The sequence below is a fragment of the Hydra vulgaris genome, chromosome 12 (genome assembly GCF_038396675.1).
Source record: "Hydra vulgaris chromosome 12, alternate assembly HydraT2T_AEP".
NCBI classification, from domain to species: Eukaryota; Metazoa; Cnidaria; class Hydrozoa; order Anthoathecata; family Hydridae; genus Hydra; species Hydra vulgaris.
The window spans coordinates 16,793,507-16,818,778 of record NC_088931.1 but is presented as its reverse complement, the minus strand read 5'-3'; the positions used below and the strand labels follow the sequence as shown (position 1 = coordinate 16,818,778).

General features: G+C 26.2%; 1 protein-coding gene across 3 annotated transcripts; it reads left to right on the top strand.

Moving 5' to 3' along the window:
• Positions 1-46: 46 nt before the first annotated feature.
• On the top strand, positions 47-24,067 carry LOC101234294 (large ribosomal subunit protein mL62). Of its 3 annotated transcripts, none has more exons than XM_065812375.1 (5): positions 47-161; positions 502-562; positions 761-820; positions 4,684-4,766; positions 23,610-24,067. In XM_065812375.1, the coding sequence occupies exons 1-5, from the start codon at positions 138-140 to the stop codon at positions 23,853-23,855; spliced, it is 474 nt and encodes a 157-aa protein (XP_065668447.1). In that variant the 5' UTR covers positions 47-137; the 3' UTR covers positions 23,856-24,067. The 3 variants fall into 3 exon arrangements, with proteins under 3 accessions (XP_065668447.1, XP_065668446.1, XP_065668448.1); XM_065812374.1 differs by having other exon boundaries at positions 47-176; XM_065812376.1 differs by lacking the exon at positions 23,610-24,067 and adding an exon at positions 13,765-13,965 and having other exon boundaries at positions 47-176.
• Positions 24,068-25,272: the final 1,205 nt, after the last annotated feature.

Genomic DNA, 25,272 nt, shown 5'->3' with positions numbered 1-25,272 from the left:
TTTTATTTACTTTTGTAAATTTAATACGTAATTCCTTATTGCTGATAGTTTTTAGAGTTTAAAATAGAACAATATATAACAAAGAAAAACAAGCCACAAAAACAAAGAAAAGGTACTTTAAATGATAAAGAAATGAAATGCTGAAGAATATCAATTTTAAAGTATGCTTTTCAGGTGTACTTTTTTTTTTTTGCAATTTTGATTGATATTCAAAAAATCCGTATGTCAAGTAAAATCTAACATAGTATATTTATTTGTATATAAATTGTTGTATTATTATATATTTAATTTTGTGCAGTCACAATTTTTATTTAAATAATTAATATGTATGTATGCATAGTTTTTTTTAAACTATTTTTTTTTTTTTTAATTATTATTCTTATTATTGTAGTTTTTGCAATATTACAATCATCGGTTGTTGCATAAATTATTTTCTTAATTTAATTGTTGCATAAAATATTTTTTATAAACATTAATTAAATTAATGTTTATCTGATATAGTTTGTTCGTTTCTGCTCAAGTAAGTTTGAAATAAAAGAAATTCTTAAAAATGTCACTAAAGGTTAGTTTTAAAAAATGTATTTTTTATATTTATATATAGATATAGAAGTTACAATTATGTCTGTAATTTCATTCTCTATTTTTTAATTTATTTTTTATCATAATATTATATATAATATATAAAAAAAGTTTAGTTTTCTTTAAATTTATTTAATTGTATTATCTAACTGTTTTTCTAATAAATTTGTAATTTTTAAAGATAAATTCACAATCCGAATGGTGAAAAGCTCTGGACCTGGAGGACAACATGTAAATAAAAGTATGTATTTTTATAAATAATAATTGTTAAATTTACATTTAATTTTCTATAACTATAAACAATGTAATGTTTACTACAAACTTATTGATGTGCATCAAATTTTTTTTGCTAAATATGATTTAAAAAAATTTAAATCATATTTAGCGTAATGACTACTATTAGAAAATACATTTTTTTAATTTAATTCATATATTTGTCTTAATAAACTGGTTGACCAAGATCAGAGATCATGGAGAATGGTTGATCAAGATCATGGAGAATTACTATGATGTTCCAAAGGTAAAACTTAAAAAAAACCTAACACTTCAAACAGCAGTTTCCGGTCCACACAAGTGGTTGAACAGATATGTTTATTTGAATTTCTGCTAATGTCTGTGAATAGAGTTTTTTGATACTTCTTCAATTGCTTCAAATTGCAGTAACACTTATTGTATTATTTGTATGTTATCTACAACAGATGCGACAATTTCTTGGCTAAAATATTTGGTACTTAAAACATTTAAAAATTCATGAGTTTGAAATTCACTTTTTTCTGAATTCGCAGCGGAGACTGGTGGACTGGTGATCAAATGGGTACGGTTGTTTGTGATTTATTTAAATAGTAACATCTTGGTAAATATCTTGAAGAAAAAGATCAGACAAATGGCAAAAATGACAACCTGCTAGTATTGGATCCTTTGGAGGCTTTGCATTAATTCAAAGTTCAGTTTGCTCAACAACATGAGGATATGCAAGCCTTCCCAGGAAACTCGTCCAATTTTTCGTCTTGTAAGTCTGCGCATGAGTATTTTAATTTAGACAACTTGGTCATGGCTGTTTCCAAGTTTTATTATATAAGGTGTTGTGGAAAAGCTAAGTTTCAAAAAAAAGGGAAGCAAAATTGTTAATAATTGTTTACGTATATTTCACCAATAACATAGTAGACCAAAAGAGAGGGGGTGAGTAAAAAAAACAAAAAAAAACTTGGGAAGTGTTATTTTGTTAGTTTTGTTTTCTTTGTTTTTGAAACCTAATTTTTTTTTAACACTTATTATAATAAAATTTAATTAAATTTTCCCATTGCAATGTAATGATTTAATTGTTTTGTCTATTTATTTATTTATTTTTTTTGTTTCTATTTTTAAAAAGAATTTTTATTGTTTTATTATTTAAAAAGAATTTTTATTGTTTAAAAGTTTTTTTTTAAACTTGATCAGAGCATGAAATAACTATAAAATACTACTTTAAAAAAGACTTTGTTATTTTTTTAAACAATATTTTTCTTTTTGGAAAAAGTGTTTTGCAATTTAAAAATATATATATATATTTTTACAATATTTTAAATAAAAGTTGTTCATTTATTAGATAATCATAGAAGTAATTAGTAAAAATATTTTGCATAACTTTAATAAAATGTGTTAAAAGATAAGTTTTAATAAGATAAGCAATTAAAAACATAACAAATAGTAATTTTTGCTTTGAGCTTGAGTTTTTTTAAGTTTTATTTTAATGCTTATATATTTTCTTTTTCGTATAGAATTTTTTTGAAACCTAATTTTTTTTTAACACTTATTATAATAAAATTTAATTAAATTTTCCCATTGCAATGTAATGATTTAATTGTTTTGTCTATTTATTTATTTATTTTTTTTGTTTCTATTTTTAAAAAGAATTTTTATTGTTTTATTATTTAAAAAGAATTTTTATTGTTTAAAAGTTTTTTTTTAAACTTGATCAGAGCATGAAATAACTATAAAATACTACTTTAAAAAAGACTTTGTTATTTTTTTAAACAATATTTTTCTTTTTGGAAAAAGTGTTTTGCAATTTAAAAATATATATATATATTTTTACAATATTTTAAATAAAAGTTGTTCATTTATTAGATAATCATAGAAGTAATTAGTAAAAATATTTTGCATAACTTTAATAAAATGTGTTAAAAGATAAGTTTTAATAAGATAAGCAATTAAAAACATAACAAATAGTAATTTTTGCTTTGAGCTTGAGTTTTTTTAAGTTTTATTTTAATGCTTATATATTTTCTTTTTCGTATAGAATTTTTTTTGTTTGTTTAAGTTTTAAGTTTAGCTTAGCGCTTTTTTATTCAGTGCATTTCTGAAGTGTTTAAATCATCAAAACATCTGAACAGTCGTGGTCAAGTTATCAACAAAAAAATTCATTTGCATGGTCAACAATAGTGTTCAATCGCACGTCATTCCTGTCCTGCATTGCAGTGTGGTGTTTTTAAAACATGGTTATATCTTTAGGAATATCTTGCACTTGACGTGCACTTATCATGTGCTGTGACCACATTTGGTTTGCAACTTCTGCTCTGGAACCTGCAGAGTGGCTTTCTGGTATTAGTATAACTTCTATGAGTTATCTTTCCACTTGTACCAATATGTAAACAAAAATTTTTGTGATTACCAATTGATGCAGTAGTGGTGTAATGGTAGAGAGCTTGCTTCATAAACAAGAAGTTTTGAGTTCAATCGCTACCACAACCCTGGCAGTAATGCATTTCTCTGCACATCTTTCTTGTTTCTCTGCGCAGCGGACTTTTTTGTCAAGATTTGTGTTTTAGTGTTATAGAGTTTAGAGGGAGTTGAAACCACAATAAAATGTAGCCTTGACTATAGTTTTATTGTCCGGCAAAAAAAACTTTGTGTTATGTGGACCGATAACTGTGAATAGTTCTATAACAAGCCTGATGTCAGTCAAATTAAACTGGACATCTTGCTTTTCCTTCCAAGCATTGAATTTTTTTTTGACAAGTTTCAACAAAACCATTTGTAAATTTATTTTGTTTTTATTTGTATTCCTACAACATAGTATCAGATGTTTGTATACAGCAGTTTTTTCAATATTGTAACCTTTTTCATTTAGCATTAGTGTCAGATCATCTAAAGTTTTTGAACATTGCATTAAATAAGATTGATGCCAAGGATTACAGCTTTTTTGAGATAAGCAGGTTCTCAAATTACATTAAGAAGGTCTGGATAGTTCTTTTCTTGGATGCCCAGGATTTTCATGTAATGCAGCTGCAGATATATTTTTTTTAATTTTACCTGTAGCTGCAGATAATTTTTTGCATTTTAATTTTTTTTAAACAACATTTCTGTGCTCGAGAATGGTTAAATTAAAGAGTTTGAATTGAATTTCTTTTTTGCTTGTTGAATTTCCATTTTGCTAGTCTTTAAGTTCTGCGGGTTTTTTTCCTGCGTTTGTCCATAACTGTCATTAATAACGGTTTACGAACAAATGCATTAATATTCACAAATGGCACCTCATGCAATAATGTTTTTTTGCTCGAATGTTTGTCCAATAACACAGGTTCTTTGCGATATTTTATTATTTGAAATAAAAAATAAAACCGCAAAAAAATTTCTTCACTTATGTTTTTATACAGACTACCTTCTGGCTAAATAAAACAATTTGAAAATCATATAACAAATATAATTAATAAGAATAAAATAAAAATAAGAAAATTCAGGAAAAATAATATAATAATAAGTATTTACTTTTTATCTCTGCATTCCAATAATTATTAAACCCACAAGAATGACTAGAGAAAGTGCAACAGCCATTGATCAGTTAATCACAAACAAATTCTCTTCAATAATAAATACAAAAATATTTAAACACCACATCACATTCCAACCACTTCCCCATATTTCTTATCTCACAAAAGTGCAATAAAATTTATACACACAAAATTAAAAACATATTTATAATCGCTATCCTTAAACTGTAATATACTCATTACTATTATTCTTTATTTGGCAATTTTTTTGTTGTTGTTGTTGTTTTTGTTTATATTGGTTATGAAAAGATGCTTAATATTTAAGCTAATATTTAAATATTAAAGTTTAATATTTAAGCTAATTCGAAAGTGGAACTTCGCTTTAAAATTTCTGATGCTACATGGTTATCTGAAGATCTACGAACAAAATTGATTGCGCAGGTTAGTATAATTTTTTTTAATTTTAAGACTTGAATAGGTTGGTCTGTATTGTTTATATTCATTGATGTGATATTCTAATTTATTGTTTTTTCTTAATTTATATATGTATATATATATATATATATATATATATATATATATATATATATATATATATATATATATATATATATATATATATATATAGAACCCTTAGATGTTGTCCGAAAGTTTTTTCCATGTTTTGTTGACAAAAAGTAAAAATTAAAATGCAAGACCGGAATTGTTTTTTTTTTATTAATGATAGACTGCCTGCCCCAACCAAACCCTCAGTCGATGTAGCAGAACTCCCTTGCGAGTCAGGCTATTTGTCAGTCGATGTAGCAGCACTCCCTTGCGAGTCAGGCTATTTGTCAGTCGATGTAGCAGCACTCCCTTGCAAGTCAGGCTATAAGATAGTCGATGTAGCAACACTCCGCGCATGATTTACAGTAAAAAAAATAAAAATAAAAACATTTTATTAAAAAAATCAAAAATAAAAACATTTTATTAAAAAAAATAAAAATAAAAACATTGTTTATATTGTTAAAAACATTCAGAATGTTTTTAAAAACATTCTGGTCAATTAAATTTGCGTTTTTGTAGTTTTTTTATATAACAATTAATTTGTAATTATATTAATGGTTTTGACTTTCGTCCAACACGAAAATGTTGGACGAAAGTCAAAAGTAATTAAAAGTGACGTATGTGTTGGCGTAAGAATCACTTTTTTCCTTCCGCTCTTCCCAAAGATAACAAACTATAGATCTATATATATATATATATATATATATATATATATATATATATATATATATATATATATATATATATATATAATATATATATATATATATATATATGTATATGTATATATGTATATATATCTATACATATATACATATATATATATATATATATATATATATATATATATATATATATATATATATATATATATATATATATATATATATATATATACATATATATATATATTAATAAGAAAACATCAAACAATACGAATTCTCTTAATACAAATAATAATTTATTTTGAGAAATTTTCACTGGGTTATGGATAAAAAAATTTTTTTTAATTTTGTAATATTTTACGAGCTGATGATGCTGGTATCCATAACCCAGTGAAAATTTCTCAAAATAAATTATTATTTGTATTAAGAGAATTCGTATTGTTTGATGTTTTCTTATTAATATACACTCTTATACACGATGTCTACACTGAAATCATATATATATATATATATATATATATATATATATATATATATATATATATATATATATATACATATATATATATATATATATATATATATATATATATATATATATATTTATATTTATATTTATATATATATTTATATTTATATATATATTTATATATATATATATATTTATATTTATATATATTTATATATATATTTATGTGTCACTAGAAATAAAGTAGCAGTTTCTGTAGGTTAAGTCTAATGTAATACCTGCTTTAGAAAGATTAAGAAACTTTTTCCAAAGGCTCGACACGCATTTTAACAATTGCTGCTTTTGAGTTTTTTTATTTGTCAAGGAAGAATAGATTAAACTTTCAAGGAAGAGTTATCCTAGAATTATAGGATTGAATGAGTGAAACCCTTCCTAAAACACAGTTAATTACAGCCTTATTTAAAAAAATTATCTACATATATATATACAGTGGCAACAAAATAAATAGCACAGATTGAGGTTTTTTATGAAATCATATATTTTCTAGAGATCTGAGTTTTTAATATCTAAATTTCTTAACCTAATAAAACATTAGTTTTAGAAAATAACATTACTGAGTAAAAAAATAAATTAACTTAGATAAAAAAAAAGTTTGATCATATAAATGATTTAGAGATACAGAATAAGGGAGTAATTTAAATAACACACCCTGTTAAAGAATTATCATTTTGTCCCTTTACTATAAAAATCATAGAAGTTCTTTGTACAAATAGTTAAGAAAAACTTATTTGAGGTAAATTAGTATTTAGTGGTTAATAAAACCCTTTTGAGTCAATAACTGGTTCACAACAACAGCTCATTGACAAGATTAATTTTTGGCATTGTTCAGGTGTAATGGAGTGCCAAGCAATCTTTATTTCAATCCAAAATTGGTCTAAATTTGTTGCAGTTGATCGATTTATGTTTCTGTCAACTTCTTTCCACAAATTTTCTATCGGACTAAGGTCTGGTGACTGTGCAGGTCACTCCAAAACATCAATCTTGTTGGCGTTAAACCACATTTTAACACTTTTGGTTGTGTGCCTTGTCTTGTAGGAATTTCCAAACCAAAGAAAAAATTTTCTTAGCATATGGCAAAATGACGTTTTCTAGTATTTCTTTGTACATGTTTTGATCCATTGTCCCTTGAATTCTATGCAACAAGCCCACGCCACACCATGAAAAACTGCATCAAACAATCACCTTGCCACACTGTGTTTTACAGTCTTTAGAGTATACCAATGGCTGAGTTCTTCATTTTGGGTACAACAGACATATTTTTTTCCATCAGATCCAAAGCAATTGAACTCAGACTCGTCAGTCTAAAGCAAATTTTTCAAAAAAAGTAACTTCTTGTGTACATACTTTTTTGCAAACTTTGAACAACTGACGAGATTGCGTTTCGAGACCAATGGTTTTTTTTGGGCAACTCTTCAAACAGCTTATTTTTGCGTAAACGACTTCTGACAGTGCTGACTGACAGATTGACTTGTAAATTTTGAACAATTTGATGTTCAATTTTTGGTGCGTCAGCAAAAGCATTTAGCTCAGTGATACAGAGAATGGCTGCGTTTTCTATAGGGGCTGTTTTTCGCTCACAAGGCTTGCGTTTTTTGTTGCTTAATGAATCAGTAATTTTAAATAAATTAATAGCATTGATAACTTTTTTACAATAAAAACCAAATCTTCAAGATATTTCAGAGTTGTTAAATTCTTGATCTCAAAACGCCTGTACTTGCCCTCGAAAGGTATCTGTTCCATGTATACCTCGTCCCATAATTAAAAGAATATGATTTTTGAAAAATGAGTTACAAGTTTATCCTTAAAATTCTTAGTATAATGATTTTCTTTTGATATTATGTTAGAACTTTGGTTTATTTTTAAAAAAAGTAAATGTGTGTATATATATATATATATATATATATATATATATTATATATATATATATATATATATATATATATATATATATATATATATATATATATATATATATATATATATATATATATACACTGCCGCTCACGGAAGTTAGGACAGTGGAGATTTTTTCGAAAAAGCAAAATTAATATATAATTACGTTAAAGAATTTTTAATTTATATAAATAAAAATTATATTTTTTATACATTTTCAATATAAAATATATTATTAGTCAGTTTTATGTAATAAAAATGTACAAAAACCATTATAATAATTAAATTTTTTTTTCGTCAAAAAAACCACCCTTTGATTTAATAACTGCTTTAACTATTCTCGGCATTCTTTCAATTAATTTTCTAATTGTTTCTTTTTGAATATTATTCCATTCCTGTTCTATAATGTTCCATAAATGAGATTTTGATGTTGGACATACAGTTCTAATTTTTCTATCCAGTTCATCCCATAGTAACTCAATGGGGTTGAGGTCTGGGCTTTGGGGAGGCCAGGTCATTACACGTAATACATTTTCAGCTTTTTTGATTCTAAATAATTTCTACATAATAATGCAGTATGTTTAGGGTCATTATCATGCATCAGAATAAAATTATCTCCGATTAATCGAAGTCCCGAAGGGATTGCACTTGTTTCCAGGATATCTCTATAATGTTCTGCTCTCATTATACCATCGATTTTATGCAAATATCCCACTCCAGAGAAACAACCCCCAAGAAACTCCAAAGAAACAACCCCACTCAGAGAACAACAACACTCCAGAGAAACAACCCCACTCCAGAGAAACAACCCCAAACTATCACAGAGCCTTCACCATGTTTTACTGTTGAAACCAGACATTGAGTTAGCATTTTTTCTTCAGCAGATCTTCTAACGTAAACTCTTTGCTTATTTCCGAAAACTTCAAATTTTGACTCATCGGTCCAGAGTAATTGTTTCCATTCATCCATCGTCCAATTTTTGTGGAGCTGTTCCCAACGGAATCTCTTCTGTCGATTAACTTTTCGTAGATATGGTTTTCGGATAGCAACACGACCATGCAAATTAGCTTTTTGCAATCTTCGTTTGATTGTACTGAAAGAAACTTTTTTTTCTCGATCACAGTTAAAAATAGCTGTTATTTGTGGAGCAGTTAACATTCGATTACGCTTAGTGATGATTTTTTATACGTCGGTCATCAGTTTTTGTTGTTATGCGAGAAGGACCCGGACGATTTCTGTCTTCCAAACTTCCAGATTTTCGATATCGACAAATCGTATAGCTAACTGTTGATTTACTCAGATTTAATTTTTCAGCTATTTTTCTAACTGTATAGCCTTCTTGAAGCAAAGTGAGTATTGCTGTCCTTTTTTCAACACTTATTGGTTTACCTTTAGGCATATTTTTTTCAATAATTATAAACTATAGATCTATATATATATATATATATATATATATATATATATAATATATATATATATATATATATATATATATATATATATATATATATATATATATATATATATATATATATATATATATATATATATATATATATATATATATATATATTTATATATATATATATATATATATATATTTATATATATATATATATATATATATATATATATATATATATATATATTTATATATATATATATATATATTTATATATATATATATATATATATATATATATATATATATATATATATATATATATATATATATATATATATATATATATATAAATTATGTTAGTGTATTCTACAAACAGAGTGCTCAATGTTCTAAAAGAACAGAGCAATAATAAATTAGTAAAAACACTTATCTAATTTTTTTTTTTTTTTCCAAAATTAGATAAATGTTTTTACTAATTTATATATATATATATATATATATATATATATATATATATATATATATATATATATATATATATATATATATATATATATATATATGTTCATAAAATAGTGTAATAGAACATAATAGTAATGTACCTATTGCACATTTTTGCCTTATATCGATGCTAATGGACAGAAAAAGGCAGATCCCAAGACTAATTAACTAAAAGATGTTTAAAAAATTAATTACCACTGTGTGAGGATCAGGATCATCATATCACCCTGCTACTAGTAATATATAATCCAGTACCTTTTCAGTTCTACTGTTTACATGTCCCGCAATCTTTTATAACTCATTTTTCTAAGCAAAAGTTACTAGAAGTTATCTCTGGCCTAAAACACCCCTGCCATTGGCTCTCAATTAAGTAAAGGCTACAGTTAGTGTTTTGATAAAAATGCTCTTCTTAGGAAGACATTAAGATTAAAATGCTAACTTCCAGAAAGCTTCCTAACAAGATTTCTGTTGACAAGCCTTGCACCACTTGCTTATCTAGTAGGCTAGCATAGACTTGAACTTGCGGTACATTAATTTCTGTTTAGGAAGAAAAAAGCTTCATAAACTGAAGATCTTCTTGACTCTACTTATGTTAGTTTTTGCTTGTGTCCCCTTAGTAGTGGCAACTCTACTGCTATTTTCTAATGAGTTTACAACTCTGAACCTTAAATTAGTTGCTCCGAGACTCCTGGTAGTAAGGTTTATGAACTCTGTGGTAGCCTTCAAAATGGTTATTTCTATTAACAGCTGTAAAAAATTAAAGTATTCGAAGACCCATATTGTGCATGGAGGGTTTCCCTGTTATTGCATTTTAAGGCTACATGAGAAGGCCTTTGTTACAACTTTGAGATAGTTAGTAGGACTTAAGCAACTATACAATTTATTACTTAAAGTGTCTACGAGTTTTGTAATTAAGAACATGACTATAATACTGAGTTATTTCAGTTTTTTACAAATGTTCATGGTTTTCAAAGATTTTAATTCATTAAATTTTGCAAAATTTACCAGACATCTATTGGCACCTTGTAAAACTAAATTTAAATTCATTTTTAGTTATCAGTGTTGAATGCTATCTTTTTATTTGTAGAGACTTCCATGAGGGTATATGCTTATGTATCAATTCACCTATTTGTCGTAAAAACCGGTTTGAATCAACTAACTGTTCCAATCTTTAAAGAACTTGTAGATTACTCTGACTTTTCTAAATATTGCTTAATCAGTAATCTTTCTATTATTAGTAATTAATCAGTCCTCTTGGTATTATTAGCAAGGTCTTTGAGATTTTGAATTTGAGTTACTATTTGAATTTACAAACTTCTAATATACCATCTTAAGTCTAACAAAATAATCTCTGACAATCAATAAAGATTTCAATCCTTTTGTTCTACTGCTGACTCGCTATTCATTCTAATAGTAAGGTTTTATTGTAAATGGGGGTGTTAAGCTGGTTATCTCCATAAGTCTCTTTGTATTGTATTGTATTGGTCATCTCCAATCTCTTTGTATGATATATCTAGAAAAGTTTTGTCTATAATGGACGACACTATTTATTGTTTCCAGTTACTTCTGGGGTTCAGTTACTTCATGCAAAGCCCCATACTTTGTCATGCCTTGTTCCTTATCTATCTTAATCTTCCTGAATAAAGTTAATTTATGAAATTGCTCTATTTGCTGATATCACAATCATATACTTCTGTCATAACAAAAAGTCATAACTTTTAGATCTTAGAAAATCATAAGTGTGATCTCATTTTTGTGACAGCACGAGGCTTACAATGGTTGGTTAAAAAAACAAAACTCAGTTGTTTATATTCTATTAATTGTTACAATGTTTTCTATACTTCTAAATTAATGAATGCCATCACTGAGTCTTTTACTTTTTTCACTGTTAAACTCTTATGGAAACCATATGTACCATATATAACCATAGCAACCATATATACAAGCCATAGCAAAGTTAGCATATGTTAAGGTTGTTTATTTTTATTGTGCTCAATGTTTTCTTGTTTTTGATTTCATCCTCTAACTATATTTTCTTATTTGTTCTTGTATAGAATTTTGTTGTCATATTTTGGCTGGTTCTTCTATTGATGCCTGTTCTTATGTAGACAAGGTGTTAAAATGTAAATGTAGAGCTATTACCTAAAATGGCCTCAGTCATGTATAGAGTTAGGTTTATTTTAAATATTATCATTTTTATAATGCAGGAAAAAAATTTAAAAAAAAGTTCATTGGTAGCACAAAAGTGTGACCTTGTATATACTATAGATAAAAGTAATTTTGCAATGGTGAAACCAAAATTTATAATTTAAGTGGGGAAAGTAGCTTTTATTACTAGAAGCCCAAATTCAAAGACAGAAGCAAAAGTCCGGAGGAGAAAACAAATACAAAAGAACTTCAGATTTAACAGGTTGTGTCTTAATGCAAAGATTGCAACAAAAGAGGCTAAAAAATGTAAAGTTTGCTTTTTTGCAAACTGTTACATTTTCTTTAATTAAAGATCAAGGCATCATCGATTGTCAGCTAGATGGAAAACTGCAACAATCAAGGACCATGGTCCTTTAAACATAAAAACGAAATAATTATTTAAAAAAACTTATTTGTATAAAAGTTTAAGAATAAAAACTTTATAAAAGTATTTGTATAAAATTATAAAGTAGAAAATCCACAGAAAATAAATAACGCTTCATATATGTGACATTTTTATATCTATTTTATAACCCATTTTAATAAGCTTAATGAGCTTATAAAATATAGATGGAATGTTTAGTGCACTTTAAAATATAAACACAAACCACCAAACTATTAAAAATCAAAATAATAAACTGTAAATCTCTTCTAGAATCTGTTTTTTATGAACAGTAATACTAATACTTACACTTAAACTATTGGGAAATTATTTTTCTTCTCTTCTCTTATGGTTAAAACTTACCCAAATTGCTGGATAATCAGATTTACTCAGAATATCTTATAAATAAGCTTATATTGTCCCCTCTCCTAGAAGAGGGTAGGTGGGAGCAATCAACGTATATTGTCCCAGGTGTTAAAAAATCTTAACAATCTGGTTGACTAGAAATACTTTCCTGGGAATCCCATACTTCAAAAAGTATACGGAATTTAAATTCCATAGTTCAATAAAATTAAAAGAAAGAACAATCAAAATACCCATAGACCAACTTACTTTATGATTTTTCATAATAACTCAACCCAAAAATGTGAATAAACTTAAATTTATTATAAGGTTTATATATTATTAAGGAGAACAAGCCACCAAGTAAAGCAGAGATTTTTCTTGGATGTACTAAAAACTTAACAGAAGTAGAGTTTAGAATATATAATTTTATCTTTATTGTACTATATATTTTCACTGATGTAAACAATTATTGTGATCATTTTTGTTGTGCAACTAAGATAAATACTCTCGACTTACTTACACCTTGTCCATACAAACTATTTACCTTGTCCATACAAACTATTGCTCCTATTATATATTGTAGAAACGCTAAGTTACAAGTGGCATACAAGAAAGATAAGTGGCAGCATAAAATTTGTACTACTATACACAAATACTTAAAAAAAATAGCCATCTATAAACAAGCAAAACAAAATATAACTAGGTATTAACGGGTGAGATTTCTATATAAAATTCTATATAGAAAACTAATTTGGTTCAAGGCTAGTTTTACTAGCCTCCATAGCTTCTTCAGTGTGATGTTATTTGAATTATGTGAAAAAAGGATTAAGTGTTTTAGGAACGATCAAAGTCCACAAAAATGTATTATCTCTTAGATAGAATTTGGAAAAATCTTTCTTTAAGTAGAAAAAGCCAAACCCAAACCTGTCACCATCATGAAAAAATTATTTCTATAATGATTAAATTGATCTTTTTTTCTCTCTCAGGCTTGTTTATCTCCTATGCATCCCTCTAACTTCCCACAGCAGAATTATTCAGATCATCCTTGAGAACAGCACTTTTGAATTAGTTGCAACCTATTACCACCAGATATAAGGAACTTCGATGATCACAAGAATGGTGCTTCCATGTGCCAATCTTTTTATGGATAGAATCGATGAAGCCATCACTAATAAATTTCCACAGAAGTTAAACACCTAATACTGACACTTGTAAATTTATAGTAGACACTAGTAGATATAAAAGGAAATGGTTATTGTAACCTGGATTAAATTTAGAAAAACCGAAAAGAACTTCTTTCCTTGTAATTTAAACTAATTTTAAAAAAAAAGCATTTCTAACACCACCAGTAAAAGCGTCTTATTGTATATATTTGTTGTATCTATGTGTGTGTTTGTGGGTATCTGTGTATGTACATGTATATTTATGTATGAGTATGTGTATATATATGTACATATGTATGTATGTATATAAATGTATGTATGTGTGTATATATGTTTGTGAATGTGTGTGTATGTATATATATATATATATATATATATATATATATATATACATATTTATATATGTATATACTTATATAAATATATATGTTAGGGTCGAGTAATTTTCATACTTCTTTGGAAATTTGACTTAAGTAACCCTGGAGTAAGTTCAGCAGGCTAAAATATGAGCTCATGAAAAGTTTCAGTTGTTTAAAATAAAAAATGGCAAGCTTAATGGACTTTAAAAAAATGCGAAAAAACGCAATTTTTCTTAATTTTCACATTTTTCAGCAATTTATGAAAACGACTAATAAATATAAAAACCAGTCAAAAGTTTGTTTTTTAAAATAAATTTATTTATAATGAAATGGTCAAATATATTGGTAATAAATTATAAAAATTTTATATAATATAATGGCATATAAGCAATATATGCATTTAAACATTTAATTTATTTTTAGCTAGTTTTTATACCTCATTTTAACGCACATCTATTAATATAAAATACAATCAAGTTTTAAACAGCAAACTTAAAATTACTTATATAACTAAACTGTATATACAAAGTTTACTTATGTAAGTTATTTTTAGTTTTTTAAAGTACAATTAGTGGTAATAAAATAGTCATGGATACCATCACCAAAATCCAAACATGTTTTTAAGTTGTTTTTTTTTATTGTTCCTAACATTATAAACACTTAAATTCATGAATATAAGATTTAAATTGCCAAAGGGATGAGCATATGCAAAATATTTCTAAAATAAATATCTTGCAAATGTGGGTCGAGCACTTTACCACTACCCTACTACTGCATTGGTCCTAAATCCTAAACACACTTTTATATTCCTCGCAATCAAAAAAGTAAAAGCAAGTACATTCATGTAAAGATGTTTTATTAACATCAAATGCATAACAAAAATATTTATTAAAAAACCACAAAGTCGTTTTTAATTTCAAAATATGGTCGAATTTCCCTGGATTTTAGTTTGGTCAAAATATATTTATGACAAGCTTCCCTGCCATATACTTGGTGACTAGCCTCTGTAACTAATTTGATAGCGCGTTCTATGCTCTGCGCATGAGAAGGAAATTCAGGTAAGTTCGGAACTTCTTTAGTTGCAATTAGTGCATCGATTTGGTCATCCTTCAACCATATTGTTGATGCCGGTTCACTGCTTTTCTTACAGTCAATTAATTGTGTCCAAGACGTTGCTTGAAAGTTTATGTCAACATTAGCAATATTTGTAACACGGCATTCTTTATCTTTACTTGTCCGGAGTTTTTTAATGACTAGTAACACCTGTTCCCTTATGTTAGAATCTTCATCTCCAAGCATACAATATAAAAAGTTCTCAGGCAATAGACAATATGAATTTTTTTTTAGATTTTTAAACAAATGTTCTGTATTTCCTCGTCTTGCTTTCTTATCTTTTCTGTCATTTTAAAGAATATACTTGGAGAATCCATAAATTTAGAAGAACGTTTGATAAGAAACCAAATGTATGCATACACTTGTACAATAAAATTTGCAAGCCTTACATGCTCTAGATATGGTGCTTCAGTACGAGTATACAAAGCCATAATTCTAATTGCTAAAGTCAACCATCTTGCGTTGTTTAGTGGACCAATTTTTCTTCTAAAAATTATGGGATTGACAAACCCTTTAGAAATTCCAAGACAATATTCAAATAATAGTCTTTGATCGTGACTTAAATCATTAATTACTTCAATCGGAATATTTAGTATCTCCACTGGAGTATCAATTTTGGTAAACTTCACTTGTGGGTTAAGATGGAAATCTATAGAAACTTGCTTTCCAATAGGTCCTGAAAATTTATTTGGACACTTCGAATTGCTATCAATTATTTTGAATACTTTTCGAAATGGAAGTTCATTGCGATGCAAAGTACATCCAATAAGGTGTATTTTTCTTTCTAATTTCTTTTTTAAATGTGCAACAATTCCAGTTTTAAAACCTGTATTGACATTTGTATTATCAATATAAAGGGCTTGTACTGAATTTAAACTATCATACTCTTTCAGAACATTATATACAATTTCACTTTGAAGTAAACCAGTTGCACCATTTGATGGAAGATTTTTATGAGAGAGATATGAACCATTTTTAAAACTATTTTCATTAGTAAAAGTTAAATGATGTTCTTTTTCAGTAACTTTCGACAAGCAAGTTTCTCCATTTTAAACGACATCCTTAAACTGAAGAACATTTAACACACCAAGTTACTTAAATTATTATCATGTTAATCACCATATCTTGACATTATTTTCTTCTTTTCTCTATAAAACAACTCAAAGTATTGTATTTAGCAAAATATCATATTAAATGTTTTGTAAACAAGCATTTATATCAACTAATAAATAAAGAAATATATTTATATTTGTCTAACTTATATAATGAAATAGTATTTACCTCTCAATTTTGCTTCGATCTACAACTTGATTCAAATCTCCATGTTTAATGATTCCATAATCTAGAAGTAGAGCATTTGCTATTGCAGCTGCAGCACAAGATGAGACATCATACCTACAAATAAGAAACTATGAAATAAATAAACAAAACTGAAAAAGCAAAGTATATTATCTATATGTGATCCTTTAACATTCTATATTCACCCTCTCCTCTCCTACTGGGGATGAACAATGGCGAAACTTATGATTTTTTTTCACACTTTTAATATAGTATATATAAGAAATTCTTATCTAAACTTAATATGTATAAAAATTTTATATACCTGACAGCCTCCATTGCAAATCTATCAAGTTTAATTAAATTATATTGAGAACTTTTTAATGGATTATATTCTTCCTTAGAATCATTTACCTGTAAAAATACTTAGTATTAAAAATATTAAAAAAAACAACCTTATATCTCAAACAGCACACTTTGTAGGGCTAAAATGTAAAAAACGTTGAAACAAAGCTGTTTTAGCGTTGCCCCAGTGTGCTGTTTGCAATATATATATATATATATATATATATATATATATATATATATATATATATATATATATATATATATATATATATATATATATATATATATATATATATATATATATATATATATATATATATATATATATATATATATATATAAATTAGAAAAAATGCATCTAATTTTTTTCTTATATTCTATTATTATAGTCAGGGACCTTCCTGATGAACTTCTTGATGGAGACACAAGTTATGTAAGAAAAAAATTAGATAAGTGTTTTTACTAATTTATTATTGCTCTGTTCTTTAAGAACATTGAGTACTCATTTGTAGGTTATTATAACATAATTTATATATATATATATATATATATATATATATATATATATATATATATATATATAAATTATGTTATTTATATATATATATATATATATATATATATATATATATATATATATATATATATACATACAATTATACATATATATGTTACCAAAACATCTGGATCAGATGCTGAAACTTCAGATATGTGACCAGAATCAATCAATGAGTTGTGGGCTTAAGGCATTTTAACATAACCTTTCCGGAATAAATGTACCAGATTTTAAATTAGCCTTTCCTAGCTGATAAATACCTTTAGGACCAATATTGTTTCTCTGGTCACGAATATATGCCCTGTCTTCAGAAGGGACCTTAAATATAATTTTTGAAAATAATCAGTATATTTTTGAAAATAAAAGTATAATAAAAAAATTTTAGTACAATAATTGCAGATTAAAACAACAAATATTCCAAGATGTGGTCTACTTGACAATTGATGATGCTACACTTAACATCTCTGTCATTACATAAAACAGTTGCTAATTCACAAGTACATGATGAAATATCAAAAAGTTTATCTAAAACCAAATCTTGATACTCCTTACTTTTAGATTTACAACGTCCTCGGTTTAAAGATTTTACTCTTTCAAAAAGGTTTCTTAATTTTCTTAAGATTGAATTTTTCTGAAGAAGAGGAAGACGTGGGTTTACTTTATACCACAAAGTACTAAGAGAATTCTCAACCTCTTCTAGTAGATTCTGTTTTGAAATACTTTGGTTATTGTTTTCAGTGAAATAAAAAAACTGAATTACTTGACGAAATGTTGGAAGATCAGCTGAAGGCATTTCTGATGGGAGACCTCCGTATTTTAGACTATTTTCCAAACGAGTTTTCCTGGATTTGCTCTTAGGCATTTTTACTATAAATTGCTTTGCTATTTATAAATTATAATTTAAAAATTATCTAAAAACAACAAAAAACGCGCAATGCGCATCCCCACTTTGAAAAAAAAAAAACAAAAAATGGCGATTTTCCTCGAAAATAGATTAAGTCTTAACAAATGTAGATTTTTGTAAACCAGCCATTTTCCAGGCATTATTAGCAAGTACATGTTATACATTTTATTATTATTTTTTAATAATCTATTTACTCCGGGGTTACTATAGTTCTGATTCCAAAATCACTCCATCCTTATATATATATATATATATATATATATATATATATATATATATATATATATATATATATATATATATATATATATATATATATATATATATATATATATATATATATATATATATGTATGTATATATATATAAATATATATATGTATATATATGTATATATATATAAAAATATATATATATATATATATATAAATATATATATTTATATATATATATGTATATATATATAAATATATATATATAAATATATATTTATATATATATATATATTTATATATATATATGTAGAGTTCTATGGTCAGCTACGCAACGAGTGCAACATGTTTTTAAAAATTTAACTGACTCATTATATTATAATTTTTAATTTTTTTTTACGTTTACACTCAAATTATCCTTTTTTATTATTATTCACAAAAAAAAAAGGATAAGAAGACAATTTGAGTAAAATAGAAATAAAAGACAGCGGTCAGCTACGCAACGCGCAAAAAAGCTTGTTTTTTTAATTTAAAGTTTGAATTATTTTTTCTCCGAATCTATAATTTATTTTTTTATAAAAACGTTTTTTTCTTCAAAAACGATTATTTCATTGAAGTTATATTTATAAAAAATTTTTAATATAATATTAATTACACGTCAAATAAAAAGTTTTCAAAAAACTATGCGGTCAGCTACGCAACAATCAGCCACGCAACATGCGAATTTTTATTATAATTCAAATTAAAACCCAAAACAAATCTAAAACTATATTTATAGCTTGTATTTAGAAACAATAAAATTTATTTATAAAGTTTATTAAGATAATTTTACATTAAAAGAAACCTGGACCCCGGGGTGGAAAAGGGGGAGGGGGCTTTAGAAGCTTCAGTACTCTCACTTTTTTAAATAATGGGGCTAGGGGGTAGGTAATACAATTTCCTTTTAAATGTACTCTTGATATTTTTATCTGTTCACAACCTTATTATATAAACGTTTTTAACTCAAAGATGTATATAAATACATTCATTTTACTTGCATTTACTTTGGAACTTTGATCTTCAGAGCTTTAAAAGCATCAAGTATTTGGACAATAATTGAACAACTAAAATAATTTAAAAAGCAACAACTAGAAGTTCTTTAAACGTGTAAGCTGTTATTGTTGATCGAAATGTATTAGGGATAAACTGAATAAACCTTCCGAGCTTAGTTGCGCAAAAAAAGTCACCCCAAGAAAACTTGAAAAGTATTGAAAAAAATAAGTAAGACTTTCAATAGAATAACAATAACAGGTAAAAAAAAAAACGTTTTAAGAAATCATGCAGTCAGCTACGCAACAATCAGCTACGCAAAACAAATCTAATATTTATTTATGGCTTTTATTAAGAAATTTTTACAGCTTTTTAAGGTGATTTTTAAATTACTTGATCACTGCTAAATGTCTAGACGCTTCTATCGCTTTGATATTATGCAATATTTGGCGAAAGCTGCTCACCTACAACGTTACCGTCTAAAACCTGAAAGTAATGGCATTTATGCAATTCTTTAATTTTTTTTGTTTTCTTAAAAAAGGTGCTCAAACCAAGAGAGTTGTTTATCTCTAGCTTTTCTTTATCAGTCAGTAATATAACGGTAATTTTTAAATTGTTTGTTGCGGCTGCCAAATCGCTAGCACTAGAAATTATATATTTTTCAGTTAAAACATTTTTTCTGGCAACACGTTTTACAGTGGCTCCAATTCCATCCACAACTCCTTTTCCATGCATTGCAGCAAAAAAAATGCCAGTGCATTTTAATTGTATGCTTTTTTTCTAAAATTTTCATTGATGCCAAAATATATTTATTTTTAAATTGTGATGTTGCGTTGTCACTGAAAATATGAACTTCTGTAATATCGTCTGATAGAAGCTCGATAATTTTATTTATGTTTGGAACAACAGATAATTTTGTATGATCGCTTGAATCACAAACTAGCGCAAAAGATTTAATTTGACGATGCCAAACTGCACATGTAAATATAGAAATGTGATTTTGACCGAAATGAGCTGCTTGCGTTTCGTTTTGGTAAATACAAGTATAATTTTCTGCCCAGTCAACTTGAATAACAGCCTTATTTGAGTCTTTTTGAATCGCTGATTTTATATTAAATTTAAATACGGACGATTGACTGCTCTTGACATTACAATGAATAATAAACTTTGCACGCATTTCTTTAATATGTGATAATAAAACTGCAATTGTTCCTTCTTTTTTAACCTTTTCTATTTTGATATACGATTTTGCTTGAGGTTTCTGCCACTGATTCCATGAAACATCTAACTCAAATTGTTCGAACTAAAGTAATAATTTATCAAACATATTACAAACAGTACATTCTTTGCAAACGGCATTGAAGCATTGTTTTGTTGGTTTTTCACAAATAAAGTTTAGAATCATAGAGTTTCCCGTTTTAATTGTAGTGAATATATCTGAACCCCGCGAAAGTGATTCAAGAGCATAACGCATATTTTCATGTAACATGCAAACGCACACGTTATGAGGAATTGATGATACACATCGAACGTAAATTGGTCTCAACTGACAAAATTTTGACAGGCTTAATTTAATATCTGCATTGTTTAGCTTAAACTCTTCGAAAGCTTCTTTTAGCGTATATAACATGTGTCGAATTTGAACACGCACCTTTTTTTCTCCTATCACTACAGAAGTATAATCTGCTGTTCTTGGGGATATTCGACTTATTTCATCGTCGCAATAAAAATTTTGTATAACCACTAAGTCTTTTTCTCGGAGACTGTTTGTTGATTTAGGAATTGAGTAAGTTAATGGTTGAGTTTCATTGAGTAAACAACACAACAGTTCCTTTTTCTGAACAAGACTTTTGGGAAGAGAGCGATTCAATTTTTTTATATACTTTCCTTTAACTTGCACATTTGCAAATGATGAGTGATTTGATTCGAGAGATAAAGATGCGTCTTTTTGCCGCAGTCGAAATTTTCTCATTCTTTCTAAACTTTTTAATCTTTCAGCTGCAATTTTTCGAAAATCTTTTTTCCATCTTTGTCTTCGAAGTCTAGCATTTTCTTTAGCTTTGAATTTCTTTTCTTCATGATTTCTACTCATGTAATTCTTTTGATTCATTGCTTTTCTATTTTTTATCTTTATAGCTGTAATAAAAAAAGTAAACATTCAAATAAATGTAAAAATTACTTAAAAACTATAAAAACACAATGCTCACCTTTTTTATTTTCATTGGATGCGCAAGCAACTGGTTCCTGCAGTGATTCCATATCTTTATATTGACTATAAAGTCTTTTGGAGTTTTAAATAATTTCTAATTGACTATAAATGTTTTGAAGTTCAAAATAGTTTGGGCAAAACTATTTGTTGCATTTAAAAAAATTGACAAAATTTGCGACATTTAAATGTTTAGTTTTGGCAGTCAGCTACGCAACAGGAAGTTGAGTGGGTTTTTTTTAACTATTTGATGCCAATTTTTTTTAATTATTGCAAAACCTTAATATGGCTAATTAGTTGACGTAAATAATCGACAAGGATTTAAAAAAAAAATTTTAATTGATGAAAAAAGACAACTTTTCCTTCCCAGCGGTCAGCTACGCATCATGATTGTGTAAGAAACTATTTTGCTTATATCGCGTGAAATAACTAAAAATTAAATGTTAGTGCTTTAACATATTAAACCAGCTTTGCAGCCGACCAATTTAAAACTAATTGGAAAAATTTTGAATCGCTACAAGATTTTAAAAAAATAATGAAAGTTAAACACTTTTTCTTAAATGAAATTATACTTTTTCCGTTTATTTTAAAATCTATAAATAGCTTGTTGTAAATAAGTAAATAAAAATAAAAAATAAAAATTTTTTTTTTTTTTTCTTTAATTATTTTTTTTTAACATTTAAGACTATATACTTATAGTAATGGAAAAAAAAATTCATTATTTTTATTTTTTAAATCAAGATTTGTTTTAATAACCGCGTGGAACTCTACATATATATATATATATTTATATATATAAATATATATATGTATATATATATATATAAATATATATATATATATAAATATATATATATATTTATATATATTTATTTATATATATATATATATATGTATATATATATAGTTCTGATTCCAAAATCACTCCACCCTAATATATATATATATATATATATATATATATATATATATATATATATATATATATATATATATATATATATATATATATAATATATGTATATATATATATATATATATATATATATATATATATATTTATATATATATATACATATATATATTTATATATATAAATATATATATATTTATATATTTATATATATAAATATATATATATATTTATATATATAAATATATATATATATATTTATATATATAAATATATATATATATATTTATATATATAAATATATATATATATCCAACTCTTGACCCAATTTGTCTAGATCAGTGGTCGCCTTCTTTTCTAGAGGAAGAACTAAATTTTGTACGGAACTCTTACAAAACTAGTGATTTTTATCTTTCACTGCGCCTTATTAGTTACTTCGTAGGTAGATGTTTGGTGTTGGTGCAACTCCATTACGTAGATAGGTATACACCTGGTAGATATTTGGTAAACTTTGTAAAAAAAAAGATTAATAATTAAATAAAGTATTCATTTCATGGGATTCCATTTTTGTACAAAACGTTATAATGTTTTTTTGAGGAACACAAAGTTGGCTTTGCGGACCCCATATTAGTGACCACTGGTCTAGATTACAATTCAGGTAACTTGTTATATTTGGTTAAATTTATAGGGTAAAATTGTAAAAAAAATAAATAATGGTTTAAAAATGTTTCTTGTTTTTTATACAAATAGAACAATGTTAATAAAAACGGAGAAATAGTAGTATCTTCAGACGTTGATCGCTCCCAGCATTATAATCTAGAAGATGCTATCAATAAAATAAAAAAGAAGATTATTAAGGCTTCGTTTGTTCCAGAAGGCCCTTCGGAAGAAACTCAAGATCGTGTAAATAGTTATAAGGTAAAGGAAAACGAAAGTCGTATTCAAAATAAGAAAATTCATTCTATGAAAAAATTTGAAAGGAAAGATGTGGAATGATAAATAACATTTAATATTTTTTTATAGATTCAGGTATTTTTCGTCTCACCTTAAAAAAACTTGTTTGCTTCACAACAATAGCCTTTGAATTCAATGTATTTTCTAATAGATTGCTTTGTTTACGAATCTAATATAAGATTGTTGTAAATTAATGTTAAAAAGATATTTTTCAATTCAAGAATTTTGTTTTGTAGAATAATATTTAGATATTTATTTTATGCTGTTTTTTGTCAACAGTTTTATGATCGTAAGTAGAAGCATCTTATTTGTCAGGGCAAGAAAAATACGACATTTATCAAATGTCATATTTGTTTTGTTCCACTCTCTTGCTAGCGTTTTTAAGGTGTAGTTTACTACTACCGTACTCTTTGATGACCTTCTTAAGACACTCTTCACTTCCACTCAGTTTGACAACTGGTTTGCAAACCAGAGAATGTTGTCAAATTGTATTAGAATGCTCGCTAATTTCAGTGAAATAGAATGTAAGTTAAAGAACTTTTGTTGCTTTGTTCTTTTATAAGATTAATTTTAAAATCTAGTTAGCTCAATGATTTAAACGCAATCAAACAAACGTTTGCTGCTAAAATCAAAATCAACGTAAGTTCGTTTTGATTCGTCTATAGGATGTGTTTTAACTAAATTCATATGATTATTCGTTAGAGGTCACAAACTTACTATAATATATAATTTCTATATCCCCATAAATACAGACATTTCAGTTGTAATAATGAAAGGTAGAACTAATATAAATTTATGAAATACAAAATATTTGTCGTATGGTTTTTCTAAAAATGACTATGGGAGGTTGTCAAATTTTCGTTTTTTGTGGATCTTTCATATGAATTTATTTTTATTTTTCTTGGAACTTTTTTTTGCCATTTTTTCATATTTAATTGAATTCTTTACAATTTAAAATACATTAATAAAAATAATTAAATAATCAATAAAAAAATGACGACTTGATAGTCTGCTAGGGGAGAATAAAATTATAATGCGTCTCCAAATGAACTTTGCGATATAAAAAAGAGGAGTTATAAAAGATCATGTTGGAACCTTGAAAAGAAATCTCATGGATTATAATTTTTTTGATCATTAATTTTGGCAAATAAGATTTAATGTTTCTGCTTCGCAAAAATGTTTAAAGCAATGTCCAAAAAACTATGCTCAGTATGGTAACGCGGGGTACTTTGACATGTGGGTAACATTGACATGCGTTAGATTAAATGTTTTAACCCCTCGCCCGTTGACTATTGTTTAAATTATTTTAACATATCCTGAAGTCAGATGTTAAATAAACAAATATGACTGTTTTATTTCGTATAATAGTAAGTACAACAACAACAAAACGTGCTTAAATAAAACTAAGTTCTAGTTTTTTTGTTGCAGAAAAACTTTAATTATGAGTTAAGTAAAACCA